The sequence below is a fragment of the Brienomyrus brachyistius genome, unplaced genomic scaffold, assembly GCF_023856365.1.
Source record: "Brienomyrus brachyistius isolate T26 unplaced genomic scaffold, BBRACH_0.4 scaffold64, whole genome shotgun sequence".
NCBI classification, from domain to species: domain Eukaryota; kingdom Metazoa; phylum Chordata; class Actinopteri; order Osteoglossiformes; family Mormyridae; genus Brienomyrus; species Brienomyrus brachyistius.
In genome coordinates, this window is record NW_026042339.1 from 417,898 (window position 1) to 433,674 (window position 15,777).

The 15,777-nt window shown below is 48.7% G+C and overlaps 1 protein-coding gene across 6 annotated transcripts in view; it reads right to left on the bottom strand.

The window, feature by feature from the left end:
- The window catches only part of LOC125725299 (receptor-type tyrosine-protein phosphatase mu-like), a 149,579-nt gene that overhangs the window by 63,963 nt on the left and 69,839 nt on the right, over positions 1–15,777 (bottom strand). For all 6 annotated transcript variants that reach the window (XM_049002132.1, XM_049002130.1, XM_049002127.1 and 3 more), the window contains exons 8-11: positions 8,088–8,396; positions 6,950–7,059; positions 4,749–4,950; positions 4,341–4,443 (exon numbers count right to left, since the gene is read on the bottom strand). In XM_049002132.1, the coding sequence (XP_048858089.1) occupies positions 4,341–4,443; positions 4,749–4,950; positions 6,950–7,059; positions 8,088–8,396 (724 nt within the window). The remainder of the gene's footprint in view (positions 1–4,340; positions 4,444–4,748; positions 4,951–6,949; positions 7,060–8,087; positions 8,397–15,777) is intronic.

Below are 15,777 nucleotides of genomic sequence, written 5' to 3' on the forward strand. Positions count from 1 at the left end.
TCCTAATATCACATGTGTTGTACATGAAAAAATTAACCTCATCTGTGACCTGACACCACTCAAACCATGAATTTGCATGCCCCCCCATGGCCACAAACGGTCACTACACTAGGGCTGCTAAGGACTGGGTTAATTTAAGAGCCTCTAAAGTGGAACAATCAACGGTATGAAGAGTAAAAGTATAAAAACTCCCTCTAAGCAAAAACATCTTCGACGATAGACTGCAATGCAGTAAAAACTCATCACATAACTAGGGAAGAGTTTTACAATAAAAATAAAATTGCCTTTGCATTTTTTTCACCTTCATATTCCGAACCGACAATTGCTATTGTATTCTCGGAAGTAAACGCTTGCGATTAAGAACTCGCTACATCATTATTGTGGGAAGAAAGGAGACGCGCATGAATCAGAAAGCGTCGGTAAACTCTTTTACGAGATAATTGCCTCATGTAGATTCTGCACGGGCCCAGACGCCCAGGATAGGGTGTGGATGTACCCCTCCCGTGATGGAAATGCATATAGACACACACTGATTCCAAAGCAGCGCCTCCCGCCTCCCCACAAATAAAAACCCATGCAATTATACTTGTTCAATCTTTAGACTTACCAACCATCACTAAACTCACATCTGACGGAACAGAAAACAATGTACGACAACAGAATAGAGTAAGTGCACTAAATTATATGAAATAAGTCATTAAAAGTGGGTGTTTGGGCTGTAGGCCACAAGGCCCTTCCTGTGGAGGCTCCCCAAGCCCAAGCTGACACCAATTAAACCCCCTTGAGCAGGAACACAGAACACAGCGCCAGGCTCACGCAGCAGCAACCAGTTACCGCGGGCCGGTTCCACACCAGCCGAAATGTGACCCGGAACACGAATTTATGTCCCACGTGAGCCGGAGGTGCCTGGCCCCCATTTCGGAGTCTGGGGGGGGGGGGGGGGGGGGGTGAGAGGAGAACTGCACGGGGAACATTTTAATCTCACCCGGCTGTCTTTTAACACTGATTGCTTTGTGTCCCAGGGCCGCTGGTCCCAGCAGGGGGGTGGGCTACATCTGCCTGATTTAAAGGATGCATCAAGCAGGCATCTCCCCAGCCAGCATCCCCCCCCCTTTCCAGAGATTTCACTCTCATGGTTTCTATTATCCTGGCACTCCACAGAAGGCTGGATCAGCAGAGGGCCGCTGTTCCCGTTCGCACCACTGTCCGTGCTCAGCTCCTCCCCAACTTCGGATTGTGCACATTTGAGGTTCTCTCTCACTATCTGACATCAAGGAGAACCTGTCTATGGGGTTTCCCTTTTTGGGGGATCTGAAAAGGGATCTACAGTAGATGCACCAACGTGTCACACCTCCTGGACACCCTGCCCACACAACTGGCTGCTGGAAATGAAAGGCCGGTGCCTATTTTTAGGGATAAACCTATGTGTGCCTTGATGTATTTGGTCGATCATGTGGGAACACAGCCCTCATGCCCTGCCTCCCAATGCCCCGCCTCCCAATGCCCCGCCTCTTCCTTTCCATACAGGAAGTATTGATTACATCAGGGGAAAAAGATGACTGACAGTTATCTCAGTAGGAGAACCCGTATTCATTATTCTGGTACAACTTAAAAAAAGATGTCAAACAAGGAGGGTTTTAGCGGGGAGAGCTGCTGGATAATTCGGACGTTATTAATGGGGGGGGGGGGGGGGGGATGGGGGGCATGCTGAATTGTGTGTGCAGGTCTGTGGATCATTTCTGTCCTTTGAGATACGATCCGGCTCATTGCCCAAGTAAAGAAAGAAAAGGGTGAACGACCAGTACCGTGTGAGCGGCCCCCCCATCGGCTCTGGGTGCGAAGAAAGAGTTTCTGAGGATGGAGAAATTTAGCATAACCGGACGTGACGGAGATATGAACAGCCAATCAGCTTAAAGCAAAAGCCAAGATGAAAAAAAAAAAAAACCTTTGGAGAAAGGCACAATGTCGCTGCAGATTCCCCTCCACATCTGAGCTAGGCCACTTTTAAGAATAATTGCTAAAGTTCAGTTATATTAAATGGCAGCATACTGAAGCTGAAAACAAAGCTGACAAATGGGTCATGTGATCGCGCTTTGAGAGAATGCCGAGAAACTCCTACATATCTCCTCACTTCTGATGACGCTGACATTCTCGTTTTTCTTCTGCATATCACAGCCAAACATCGGCTATTTAGACTCCTGAATCTCCTCTGCCACGTCTCCCATGTATCTGTACGGGGAGAGGGGCCCGCTTCAGGAGGTCACCCGTGTTTACGTGTCACATGACTTATCAATCTGACATCACCATTTGTAGGTACCGCATGACCAAATGTTCACATTCACCATAGCATCACTTACAGTCCTCTGTTTATCGAATAAGAGAATTCTCATACCAAACTCTGCAGTACATAACCAACTGCAAGCTTGCTAGATGAACTCAAGTCCCCCCCCCCACAGCAAACCCCCAACATCACCAAGGGCATGTAAACCAGGAAAACAATCCCCCCGCTTAACTGGCCTTTGAACGCCAATTAGACGCGTCTGACTTAGAGTCTGCAGGAGATGAGTCAGCGACCCTTAGCATCTACCCCAAACTTAATAGTAAATTCTAATCATACTGGCAACATAAATAATTTTCTAGGGCGTGCCAATATGCTTATGAAAATGTCAAGTAATACCAACTGACCTTTAAGCGCTAAAAATGAATTTATTTGGTGTTTTTAATCCCATGAAAGTCTAGACGCATTATCTGCACCGATATTTACGTGCCGCATGCACAATGCTGCTCATTTAAAAAATATATTTATTATTTGAACTGGGTTCAAATGAAAAACAACCCAAATTCTACAAGCGTAGTGTAACAAAGCATTTAATGGTAAGGAAGACACGCCACGTCAAGTAAGACAGGGTACTAATTGCTTACAGTATGCTAATCAAAGCCACAAAAAGCTAAAGAATCATAGACCACAAAAAGCCCTCAAACTGAGCCTTCCTTAATCTAACTTGTTTGTGTGATTTTGTTTTTAAAGAAACTAATTACAGCTGGTCAACGCACCAGACAACAGCTGATATAACTTGCTAATGGCATAGCATTAAGAAATGATGAACACGTGATAGACTGCTGTGTTTATCAACACGTTTTAGGTCATTAGGAGCCTGGGGGGTGATTTCTATTACACTTACATTTGCATGAATGAGGAGCAGAAGCTGACCTGAAGCATTGCTTGATGTAGGCTTGCTACAAGATCATTTATTTATTCTAACTAGAGTTTAGGAGGCAGTGAAAGGTCACTGCAGGCATGTGAGAGACCGGTGGGCTTGGGAACGTTAAAAAGCGCGGTGGTGTGTAAGTTCACGGCCAAGGAAGTTGAGGAACAAGACAGGAGCTCAGACAAAACGACCCTTAAACAATCGACTTGGAACGGAGGAGTGGGGCCGACCGCCAGCTCTGGAGCCGGGTTACCCCCGCACTACGCTGCCAGATGAGGTCGACAGCCCTGCCACAAAAATAATACATGTGCATTTTTTTAGACATCATTTCTCAAGAATTGCAAATCAATGATTAATAAACTGCGCTGGAGGGGGAGACAAGCGAGGAGGAAATTTGGCAGGAATGATCGATCCCAACTTCAGTCCCCGCAGCCAGCGGTTAGCGAGAACGCCGATGTTAGCTCTGCCAAAAAAAATAAAATTAAATCACCATTGCAGAGAAGTTTAGCTCTATTACGCTTACTAATGAACATGGAGGCACAGGGGATCGGCACGGTCAACAGGCCGAGCCGGAAGGAGTGAGCGGATGAGCCACGGGGTTCGGACGCCGGCTTTGGGCTCCGCGGCCTTTTGTTCTCAGCATCAAAGGACAAGGTCCCTCCATAGAGATCAAACGCGCAAACAATAACCAGGGGGAGAAGAGGAGAGAAGGAGAAGAAGGAGAAGAAGGAGAGAAGAGAACAAGAAGGGAAGAGAGGAGAAGGAGAAGAAGGAGAGAAGAGAGGAGAAGGAGAAGAAGGAGAGAAGAGAACAAGAAGGGAAGAGAAGAGAAGGAGAAGAAGGAGAGAGGAGAAGGAGAAGGAGAGAAGAGAACAAGAAGGGAAGAGAGGAGAAGGAGAAGGAGAGAAGAGAGGAGAAGAGAAGGAGAAGAAGGAGAGAAGAAGGAGAGAAGAGAAGGAGAAGGGAAGAGAAGCAAAGGTAAGAGAAGAAGAGAAGAGAAACGACCATCACTGGTTCTGAAAGACAGAGAGATTGCTTGTGTATATCTGTGTGTGTGTGTGTGTGTGTGTGTGTGTGTGTGTGTGTGTGTGTGTGCGCTGGGGGGAGGGCTCTAGCCCCGGAAAGCCGTACCTGACTGGCGCCCCGCGGCTCTGAGCCGGCTTCAGCATGACTGTCACCGTGCTGTCCGTCTGATTCAGAGGTGTCTCCTGATCGTAGCCGGGCATGCTGGGAGCTGCCGGAGGGAGTCAAATTGGCTTGGAGGAGAGACCTCTTCCCTCAGAGCTACACACCCGGCACCTCATTAAACAGCCCGGCAATAAAATCCATGCTGGCACAGGTCACCCATTACAATTAGGGCATTAAATCTAAAATTGGAATTAATGCCGAACGTGATTTAAAGGTACAAACCAAAACATTGTTCTCGACAAGCAAATTATATGTGGATTATACACAGAAGTGGTCTAAAAACAGAGGTTTATCTAATGGTGGGTGATCTATATGCGAGAGGTTCCACCCTGTTCCCGCCTTGGACCTCACCGGAAATCTTGGTAGTGCACTGGGTCGTCACCGGTGGCCCGTAGCCTTTGACGGTGCTGGCTCTGATGGTGAAGGCGTAGGTGGAGCCTGGGTAAAGGCCGAGGAACATGTGGGAGGTCTCGTTGCTGAGCTTGAACACCTTTCCACTCTGATTAGACAGGTTGAGCTCGGGGTCAAAGGAACTGACGGCTTTGTAGGAGATCTGTAGAGGAGCAAAGGCAGGCGTCGAGGAGGGTGAAACGTAGGGAAGCAGCACTGCGTACAGATGATTCACGGTGAATATGGAGCAAAGACTCAATACTGACAACTACACAGATACATGAATACAACAGCCATCTTGGCATTTACCTAAACATTAACTTCCTGTTATATTCAAAGATCGACACAAATGCTGCCGTTACAGTTGACCCATGGCCCCCGCACCTGTACTTTGGGAGCGATGCGCTCATGAACGATGCACAGACATCCCACAGCTAACAGCATCACCCCCCCCCCCCCCCCCGCTGTGAATAAACACCAGCGCCATCTTGGTTAGCATCAGCGGCTGCCGCTGCGGATGCCGGGAGCTGTAAGGTGCGCGCTCACGAGTGCGTTTATAACTTCATCTCCCTAAAAAGCTTCCTTTAAACGACACATTCTCCTTGTAATAGACGGCCTCTATTATTCTATTTTGATTCCAATTAAAAAGTACAATGGGTGCCTGAGATGAGCGCAGCGCAAACTCATCGGGTGTGAAATTCCCTGGGCTCCTCCATTATTCCTCACGCGGGAAGTGCATTTGCCATCTCGACCCCCCCCATTGCAGGACACTGGGGCATGGGGGGTACTAAGTGGCCATCCTGAGGATATGGGAGAGAGACGAGGGGGTGCGGGTGCGGGTGGGGGGGAGCAGAGGCTGCTGATGTAATACGGACTCTTTCTTATAAAATCTGCACATGTTCATAATACGGGCCAGAGAAAGATTTTACATTATATATAAAACATATTACATATACAAATAAATAGCAAAGTATTTGGTGATGGTACATTAACAGCACCTTCATAATGATGTGATTATAATCATATATTGTTTGTTACTAATGTATATTAAAGCAGTTAAGGTACATGCTGCTTATGAATGTTCTACGAATGCATTATAAAGGCATTATGAAGGTGCTGTTAATGTAAAATGTTACCCAGTATTATGTCACTATACAATATTATATATACATACAGATGGGTTTATCGCAAGTTATAGTGTTAATGCTCCTCGGGAAAATTTTATTCACTTAAATAATAACCCATCAAATCCGTGACGTGATAATTTGATCGAGACAACAACAAAAAAAAGAAGGTGAATAAAAGAGAAATCAAGGGAACAATGAACGTCGCTGGATGATGGTTTGAAAAACGCCTGGCGGCTCGCGGAAGCGGGGAGGCCCGGAGCGTCCCCCCCCCCCCCACGTCCGCCGTGCGCCGAGGCTTCGGTGGGGAGCGGGAAAGTCGACAGGATGACAGCACGTCTGTCTGTGACGGTGCCACGTGACAACTCGGTGGACAGGCCCGGCAAGCTCTGAGGCCGAGACGATGATTAATGGGCGCGTTGACGGGCATGTACTAAATTATGAATTATGAATTGTGCGGTTCCACAGAGAGATAAACAGCAGTTTATGCGTGCGTGTTTAACTAATTCAATTACTGTACTCATCTTTGCGAAGAAATTCCATATAAACCAAAACTGGGTAAAGTGGATTCGGTGCCCGTGAAAAATTTTAGGTGAGAGGAAAAGGGCTTTAAGCATCTTTTTGATAAAAGCTACTGTCAGAAGTTTCATATTTTGTAACTGTGATACTCAAATCAAAGAGAGTCTGACTTCCTTGTACCAGATCCTGTAAGACTGCGACAAACTGAAATCTGTACCTTGCCACAAAGTACATAAATGACTGGAAAGATTCAGAGACCATCTGTTCCGGAGAACTAACCTGCTCTGCCGTGGAACGGTTACTCAGATATTTTGTTCGGGATTTCACGTATAACCGCAAGGTTATGTCAAAATGTCTAAAGACAAAAGGCTTGTTGGAGCAGGCAAAACTGTCATCAAACACATTCCCCTACACACTTCACAAGCTGAACATTTACTCTGTGAAGTCAGAATCCCCTCGGGACCCATCGAGTGTGTGTCTTTGGGGGGTAATTCAGGCTGTCCGCCCCCGGCAGCTCACCTCGTACTGTGTGATGATGCCGTACGTCTGCGCGGGCTCCCGCCACCGGAGGGAGATCTTCTCCTCATAGGTGCTGCTCTGAATGGAGTCCAGTGACACTGCGCCTGGGACTGATGGGGGAGGGGGGGGGACACACAGGAGTATCAGCACTCAGGGGTATCATGGCAGCTGGACGCAGGTAGGCGTCAACCCAACACGCAGAAAAGTCCAGATGTGGCAAAGTGCGTCAGTGCGTGTCCATCCGAGGCTCACCCAGGGCACGCCCGCTCAGAGAGGGACAATAGAAAACGAACAGATGCTGTGAAATAAATAAAACATAAAGTGTGAAACATTAAAAATAAATGAAAAGTAATAAGGACAGCTCTGGTAGGTGTTTGGCTGCAGTCCTGGGGGAAATTTCAGCTTTTGGTCTGTTTGCATAAATTTAGTGGCTCACCCACAAAGCGCCCCCTTTTGTCTGTAAATGAGATGGGGGGGGCAGGGTACGGGCCAGCCCCTGCTCCTTTCATCCAGCCCCTGGGACGCAACCGAAACACTACCTGCAGCCCCTGCCAGACGACGGCCACCTAAAATGGTCAAAGTGCCTGCAGGACTGAAATGCAGTGACGAACAAAAAACACAGACTGAACATTTGGTCATGGTCACCCAGGGCATTATGGGAAGGGGCTGTGGGGACAGGCATCCCTTTATCTGTGCTCTTTCAGAACTACTGTTTAGTGGCCCAAAAGATTAGACAGACAGACAGACAGAGACCAAGAGACACAGACAGACAAACAGAGACCAACAGACACAGACAGACAGATACATAAAGATCATGTCATTCCTTTCAGATGTCTTAGGTTTTTCCCAAATGAGAAAATATATATACAAATCGCTGTATTAATTTCCAAAAATACTATATTTCAATAGATTTAGAAGGAGGATAAAATTCTTCCAGTAAAGCTAAAAACTGCCGAAACTAGATTCCACACTATATTTCAAAGACGTTCAACTGCAGTGAGTGTGAAATTTACTTAGCAAAATGTCACAATGGCTGTGCTGACAGACCGCCAGTGACTATCATTCAAAGGGATGATTCCTCCTCCCATGACCTGCCATAAGGGGTGGGGGGGTGAGCGGGCCGGGGGCGGGGCCTCACCGTCCTCATCCGTCTGGAAAGCCAGTTCGAGGCTCTCGCGGACGCCCTCTGGATTGCGCAATACCAGCCGCACGCTGATGTTGGTGTAGGGCGGCAGGTTGCGCATGCTGTGCTGGGGGGCGGGGCTCCGCGTGTCATAGCACACCTCCTCGCGCGTCTCCTCCTTGGCGCCGATGCGGTAGCGGTACTGCACCGTCAGGTTGTAGCTGTGGCAGCGCGTCACATTGTAACCGAAGACCTCCCAGCGCAGGGTCACCTGCTTGGACTGGATGTCCACCACCTCCAGCTTCTTCGGCCCGTGCATTGGCTCTGTGGGGGGGGGAGGGGGGGGCGGACAGAGAGGCCTGCTTAGCGATGGTCACGACAAACATGGAGGCCGATGTGTGGCCCAGTGCGTTAGGCCTCGATGGCCATGACCGGAAGGTTGCCGGTTCCAATCTTGTCCTTCATAAAATATCGCCTTAAAAAAAATGCCTGTGCTCGTACTTGTACAAATGGCAAATAAAGCAACGATTTCATTTAATGCTTGCATGTGGCCGTTATAGAATTTCAGGCACCAAGCACTCCAACGTGCAAACCTAGGCAAAGATCGTCATTTTCTTCATGATGGAGACATTGACTCAAACAGGATAATGGGCTGGTAAAGATGGAAGGATGGGTGATGATTGGATGGATGTAGAGGCGAGCAGAACTGCTCTTCTTGGACAGAGAACTTGCGCTGTCAGGAAGGTCTGGAGATTAGCCATAAAAAGGCTTGGCGCCTTCATCCCCACATATTTTAAAGTATAAGATCCTCAATTATACCCCTCCTCGATCCAGGCAGACCCTGGCCCCCATGGACCATGGCCCCTGCCCATAACACCTAATAAAGGAGTCCTGCTGTCTCCATGCTACCCCACTTTCAGAATAATACCTGCCAGAACAGTAATGGAATCAATTTCCATCCCAGGTTCAGCTGGCAGTCTCTCTCTGTGGAAGTGAACGCTTTACCACCTATTACCTTCAGTTGGAGCCCGTTCCCACACAGACACACAGGCGGGCGGCGGTCGGAATATTCCGGCATCAATGTTTAATATTACAATCATGGGTAGGAAGCCCAGTCATCCTTGGTATTCACGTTTAATAAATGCTCGGCAGGTACGACAAGCTGAACGCAGAGCGGGGAAAGGCAGCCCAGGCATCGATTTGAGTGAATCTCAATAGCCCCGCTACAGCGCCGTCATTAAATATTCACGGTCATGGCTTCTGTTCCCGTCTGCCAGCGACAATCGCCGGAATGAGGCAGGAACCAAATCGCTGCATGAAATCCGGTGTCCACATGCTGGACATGCTTCTCGATTAACAGAATGAGGAAAGGGGCAAATGATGCAAGATGTTAATGACGGTCAACAGTCAGAGAGAGAAACTGTGTGTGTGTGTGTGTGTGAGAGAGAGAGAGTGGTCTTATAGTAAGAGAGATGCCATGACGGGAATCGGCTCACAACAGACTGCACGCTTGCTTTTGTTTACGAAAGCACTCCCCACAAACAGCTGGCAAGCTCATTTTCCGGAAAGATGTCTGTTCGAGGACTGCCTGCTCGCACGATTTCCGGCTGGTGCTTGCTGTTCAGCAATGGGTCCACGCATTCCAGCTGTCCCACATTCATGCTTGGTCATCAAGGGCTGAGGACTCATTTGTCCAGTGCTCAATGGACAATCACCATAAACATTAAAAGAGCACGTTATGCGGATTGTTTAGCATGTCATGCTGTTTTTATATCAAACTGCTGGAAAGCGCTTTCAGGACAACATGGTTAGGTGGACTAATCATCCATAGCATGAAAATTAAACAAATCCCCAACTTCAATACTTCTAAATGATCTGAGCAGCCCTAATGTCACAGAGAGGTCCGACGATACCAAAGATTTCAGGAATATTCCGGAATACACACTCAGATTGTGGAAAGGATTTTAAAGGCTGTTTCTGCTCTGAGTTATCCTAAGTATTACACCCCCGGTCGGATCTTTTTGGAACTGACATCCATAGGGTGTAATGAGAGGCTTCGCTCTGTGACCTCATTGGAGGATTCCACAGAAGCTGGTCGGTTGCCAAAAGGCGGAGCCTATCATGATCATCAGCAGCTTGCTCTGCCGTCACAGAACACAGGTTCTCCAACACAACAAGCCAATAAGCCTCTGCAAAATCTCACCCCTTGACCCCTCAACCCAGTGCCCTGGGACCCCCGGATGGTCTATATTTTTGCACCCTCTGAGCTACCAACACACTTGTACCACATATTGATTGGCACGGAGCTGGGAGGGAGCAAAAAAGTGGACTGTCTGGGGGTCACCAAGAACTGAGTTGGAATAACACTGCTTCCTGGGACCGCAGCATCACTATCTGATGATCACCCGCAAGCCAGACCCCTAACTCCACAGTGACTGTGCCATGAAGTTCAAGAGTCAACTGGAAAATATAGATTAACCAAATGGCCGCATGAGAAAGGTAACAAAGTCAAAGCAAAGAGGTTAACAGGGCTAGCGATTCACGCATAAACAAAGCAGTAAGTCAGACTGAGAGGAACGAAATACCTTTCCAGGACAGAGAGAGAGAGAGAGATACAGAGGTGTGCATGTAGATATATAAAAAACACGAACAGAGTGACCAACACACCGATGCGATGAAGACACCTTTCACAGTTAAACCACACAGCCCCCGCATTCCCACCCCCCTAAATAGGCCGCCCCCTCCTGTTGGACCTACACAACAGCAACACCTAGCGTGTCGGAACCATGACCAACTAATCATGACATTCCAACCCCTCAGGCCACCCGCAGTGGGCTGTGGTTACCGGCCCCATCCTTCCACCACCTGTCAGCGACCAGGCGCTGGATGATCGTTAAGGACGGCCACGTTACACGCTCCTGTCCCGAGTTAACGAGCCACTGCATAATCGGGAATGAAGTGCCGATGGTACAGCGGGAAGCCTTTAATAGAAAGGCCACAGTCGCTTCCAAGCACCTCTAGTCCCGACTTCGTCTTGACAGCCGCTACGCCATTGGGCGGGACTCGGCCTCCACGAGCGGAGATGTGCCGGAACTTTCCCGCTCTGCGCCCAGAAGAAAAAAAAAATGAGTGTGGTTTCTAGCGACTGTGAATCCGGATTGAAAAACAATAACAAAGCGTCTTTAGCCTGCAGGACACCTCGAGCCCCAAGCTGAAGAGTGGGGGTGGGTATAACATGACAACCAAACAAAAGGGAGCGGACCTGAGGACTGGGGGGGGGTGATGTGCACATTTGATCTCCATCGCACTTTAATAAAGATGATTAAATAGCCACATGAGGCCCCAGAAGGTATTGCGAGACCTATCAGAAGATTAAAGAGACAGTGTGTGTGAAGGATAACAGCCACCCCCCCATCTAAAGACCCCCCCCCCCCAGCACTCAGCAGTCACTAGCCTGGCCCTTGGGGTTCCTGCCCCTTGCCATAGCAGCCTCGCACACCCGTCACCCCTGCAGTCACTCTCCGCAGGTTCCCATAGGGCTCCACATAGAGGATCCAAGCAGGATCAGTCATGGTGAGGCACCTGCACTGGGGTCTGGCTGCTTATCTGACACAAAGACGCTTACAGCTTCACCCACTCAGGTTTACAAATGTACCCATGATTCCTGTGGAGCGGCTTTGGTGAAAAACCCGGCTCCAGCATATGACATGAGAAGCCCATCGGGGCCATTCGGCAAAACCTGAAACCCATGTCGTCATGACTGTGGCTATTAACCCAGGGTGTTTATCAGCATGTGTACTTCACTATACTCCCGTTTCCACATACCCATTTGATGTCGTCTTCCATTGCCGAAGTACCATTCCAATACTCAGGAACACAAGCACAGGGGACGGCAAAAATCCCCGGATGTCGTTCCTGCCCCACTCCAAATATCAAGGACACATTGGGCGCATCCTTGCCGAACGATAACAATCCCATGATTCATTTTGTCCCAAGTTTGTTCTTGGGAGGCAAGCTTTCAAGACCTCTCTTGCCAAAAACACAAGTATGTTCTTTGCATTCCTGGTATTGATGAACACCCCCGGCCTACCTCCATTAACAGTAGGCCGCACACAGTCCTGCATTGTTGAGAAGGTCAGCGGAATCCAGGAAGCCATGCTTTGCACATCCAAAACAAAGGACATGCTGGCGTTTTCCTGCGTCCTACTGACCAAACTTTGACCTTGGCGCAGTTTGTGATGATAAAAGCTTATAAAATCCAATGAGCGGCTGTATACACAGAGACAAGAGCGTCAATAATTGACTGTCGCTGAATGAATCTCTGTTAAAATAAGGTTTTGTATAAATGTTTTGTCTCACAGCCAATGTAGCCAGTATAGGAATACAGACTCAAAACCAATAGAAGCTTCAAATCAAGATATTTGATATTCATTTAACATTCCATCTGATTCAAACACAACAACTGTACCTACCAAGAGTGACAGTTTTATCATTCAATAAACATAAAAGAAGTAATATTCAGGAAAAAGCTATCAGGGGTCTAGAACTTCGCGAGAAGAATCGCTCGAGACAACTGTACACACCCTGTAGCTCTGCGTGGTTTCAGACGCGAGTCTCTCCCCCCACCCCCGCTGAGAACGCAAGGAGCATTGGTCTAAAACAAATAACCAAGGACACGGTGCACACGAAGATAAGGAAGGGGAAGCGCTCTGTCGCCAAGCATCAAAGAGCGATAAACGAAGGAGAGCGAGCGGAGAGGGCCGTGGAATCGAGATCAATTACTCACGTGAGGCTTTCATATCAGCCAGGATGATAATATATTCACATCCCCACCTGGGAGCGAGTGTGTCACGTCCCACTACTTCAGCATTGCTGGTTTTCACCCCCCTTTTCTTTTGTCCGGGGTCAGCAGCTATTAAAATAATTAACGGGTCGGAAAACGAAGCGTGGAGATGGACGGATCACCGTGAGCGGGACGATCAGAGAGAAGGGGTCGCCGGGCCGCACTCCACAGTAGAACTATTTACAAAAAACGAGTGTTTTCGATCTCGGGGGCTCAACGATTGCTGCACAGAAGTAGGGAGGCGAAAAAAAGTCATCTGTCACACGTCGTCCCTCTTTACTCGCTACCTTTCAGGGGCAGAAGCGGAAAATGGGAGTTTTAAAAGCGTCTATTTCTGGAACTATCTGGCAACCGCAGCCCGCGAGCGGCGGCCACACGGAAGGCCGGAGGAGGGGGTGTGGGCTGGCCAGGCAGGGAAATCTAATTAGGTGAGGGGGGCAACTCGAAGTGTCAGGAGGCAGTAAAGTGTGAATTCAGAGGAGGCGTGCCGGAGGGAGGTGGGGTTGGGGTGGGGGTGGGCAGGAGCAACAATTCAGGGGTGACCGAGGAGGTGTCACGCTTTAAACTGCAGGAGACGGGCCAGATTATTCCCGGGCTGCCTTGGTGTCAGGACCCGGTCCGCTGCATCTGAATAAACAGCGGCGGGCGGAACGGGACATTTTCCCCTTTAGGAAAATTAGACGGAGGGGGGGCGGGGGAGGAGGCAGAGTCACCACAGTAACCAGGAACTGTCTAACTGAAGATAGGTGGGGGCCGAGATGCGGGACCCTGGGACCTTCACTCCCCCCGAAGGGCCGAGCCTACAAATGAGGTACAGGAAGCTGCCTGGCTCAGTACGTTTGCTGCTTAGCAGAGTTTCAATCAAGTTAACTGGCGGGGGGGCATAACGGACTTCAGCGAAAATAAAAAATATATATAGAGAATAAAAAATGAAGCAGGTAACAGGCCGCACTTCAGTTAAAGGTCTGGCGTCGAGCAGCTGGGGATAGCAGTAAATCCCGCGGTGAAAGGGAAGGATCCCATTAAATCCCCAGCGGCCCTAAATGGGAAGGGAGGGGGGCTGACACCTCAGAGCTGCAAGCCGTTACTCAGTGCAGCCTGGCGGTTTATTAACGGGTCCCACTTTATCTGACAGGGGCCCCCGCGGAAGCCAGCACACTCAGCGGGACATGGAGCCGGCTTGGGGACAGCACCACGGCCGAGCAATCACTGGGGGTTCTGGAAGTTCTGCCTCTGAATTATCATCACCACCATCACCACTATTATCATCATGATCATGATCATCATCACCACTGACACCACTATTATCATCATCATCATCATCATCATCATCACCACCATCATCACCACCATCATCATCATCATCACCACCATCACCACTATCATCATCATTACCACCATCACCACTATTATCATCATGACCACTATCATCATCATCACCACCATCATCACTATCATCATCATTACCACCATCACCACTATTATCATCATCATCATCATCATCATCATCATCATCATCATCAACTCCACCACCATCACCACTATCATCATCATCATCACCAACATCACCATCATCATCATCATGATCATCATCACCACCACCATCATGATCATCATCACCACCACCATCATGATCATCATCATCATCACTACTATTATCATCATCGTCACCATCACTATTATCATCATCATCAACATCATCACATCCAGAGGACAGAGACATGGATATCAATGCCAGTCCATTACAATATTACTATTGCTATATACAGTATCATGACAATATACATATTGATATATTGTTACTATATACTTATTGTTTCATACTATTCTGCTGTTTACTTTATGTTTATTTGTCTGAAAAAAGTACCTTGTTGCTTTATGAACAGGAACGTCCCCCTGAGATCAATACAGTTAATGTTATATTTACCATTATTAGTATCACTATTATTAAATTCGGGAGCGAGGGGACGGCCATGGATGTCGGAGTGACATTCCCTCACTCTGTACTCCCGGCAAACTGGACAGTCTCGTTACCTCACGTGGTGGAAATATTATCACCTTCCAGACCTCTGCCAATGTAATTAAATGATTTTAATTTGACATTTAGACAGAACTATTAGCAGTTTTTTTTCCCCATCGTTGTGGGCTGACATTTAAATAGCAGCCCTCCGCTATCGGCACGCGATCGCCTCCGCTTAATCCAGACGGGCGGCGTGTCTAACCTTTATCGCGCAATTAGATAAGATTACGCGTGATACAATGGAGCGCGCAAAGCAAACAGGCGAGCCCAGGCAAGGCGGCGGGTGACGGGCGGGCGTTTACCAAACGTGGGCGCACTGCCGCCAGCGAGTTAAAGCACCCGGGGAGGGACCTCTGCCCCAGGGAAGGAGAATAATGGCATTAGTTTCGGGTGAAGGGGAACAAATTGGCCGTGTCTGTAATAGACGCACTTTACCAGGCGGGAGCTGAGGCGGGGTTTGGGGGGTGGGGAGTAGTGAATGATCAGCCCCTGGGTGGCCATCACAGTTCACCAGAGTGCCCCCACCTCCTGCCTGGCACATGCTCGCACCCTTTCTGGACCCGGGATAATCAGGACTAAAGGATTTCCTTCACTAGCATGTCGAACTAGGGGGGGTTTCAGCCCGAAAACGCCACTGCAGATCCCGCTGCTGCTTGAGAGCCTCTCAGCGGCACGGCGCTGTCCCCCCCCCCCGAACGCCACCAACCCCCCGCCGCCTGCCGCTTTATTACCGCGTAATTCACTCGGCTTTTGCGACGCGTGGCCGTTATCACGCGCAATTTATTGTTTTTGAGACTCCGCAGAAAGCACTTCCCGCGATACCCAAAAAGCCGTGCGGGTAA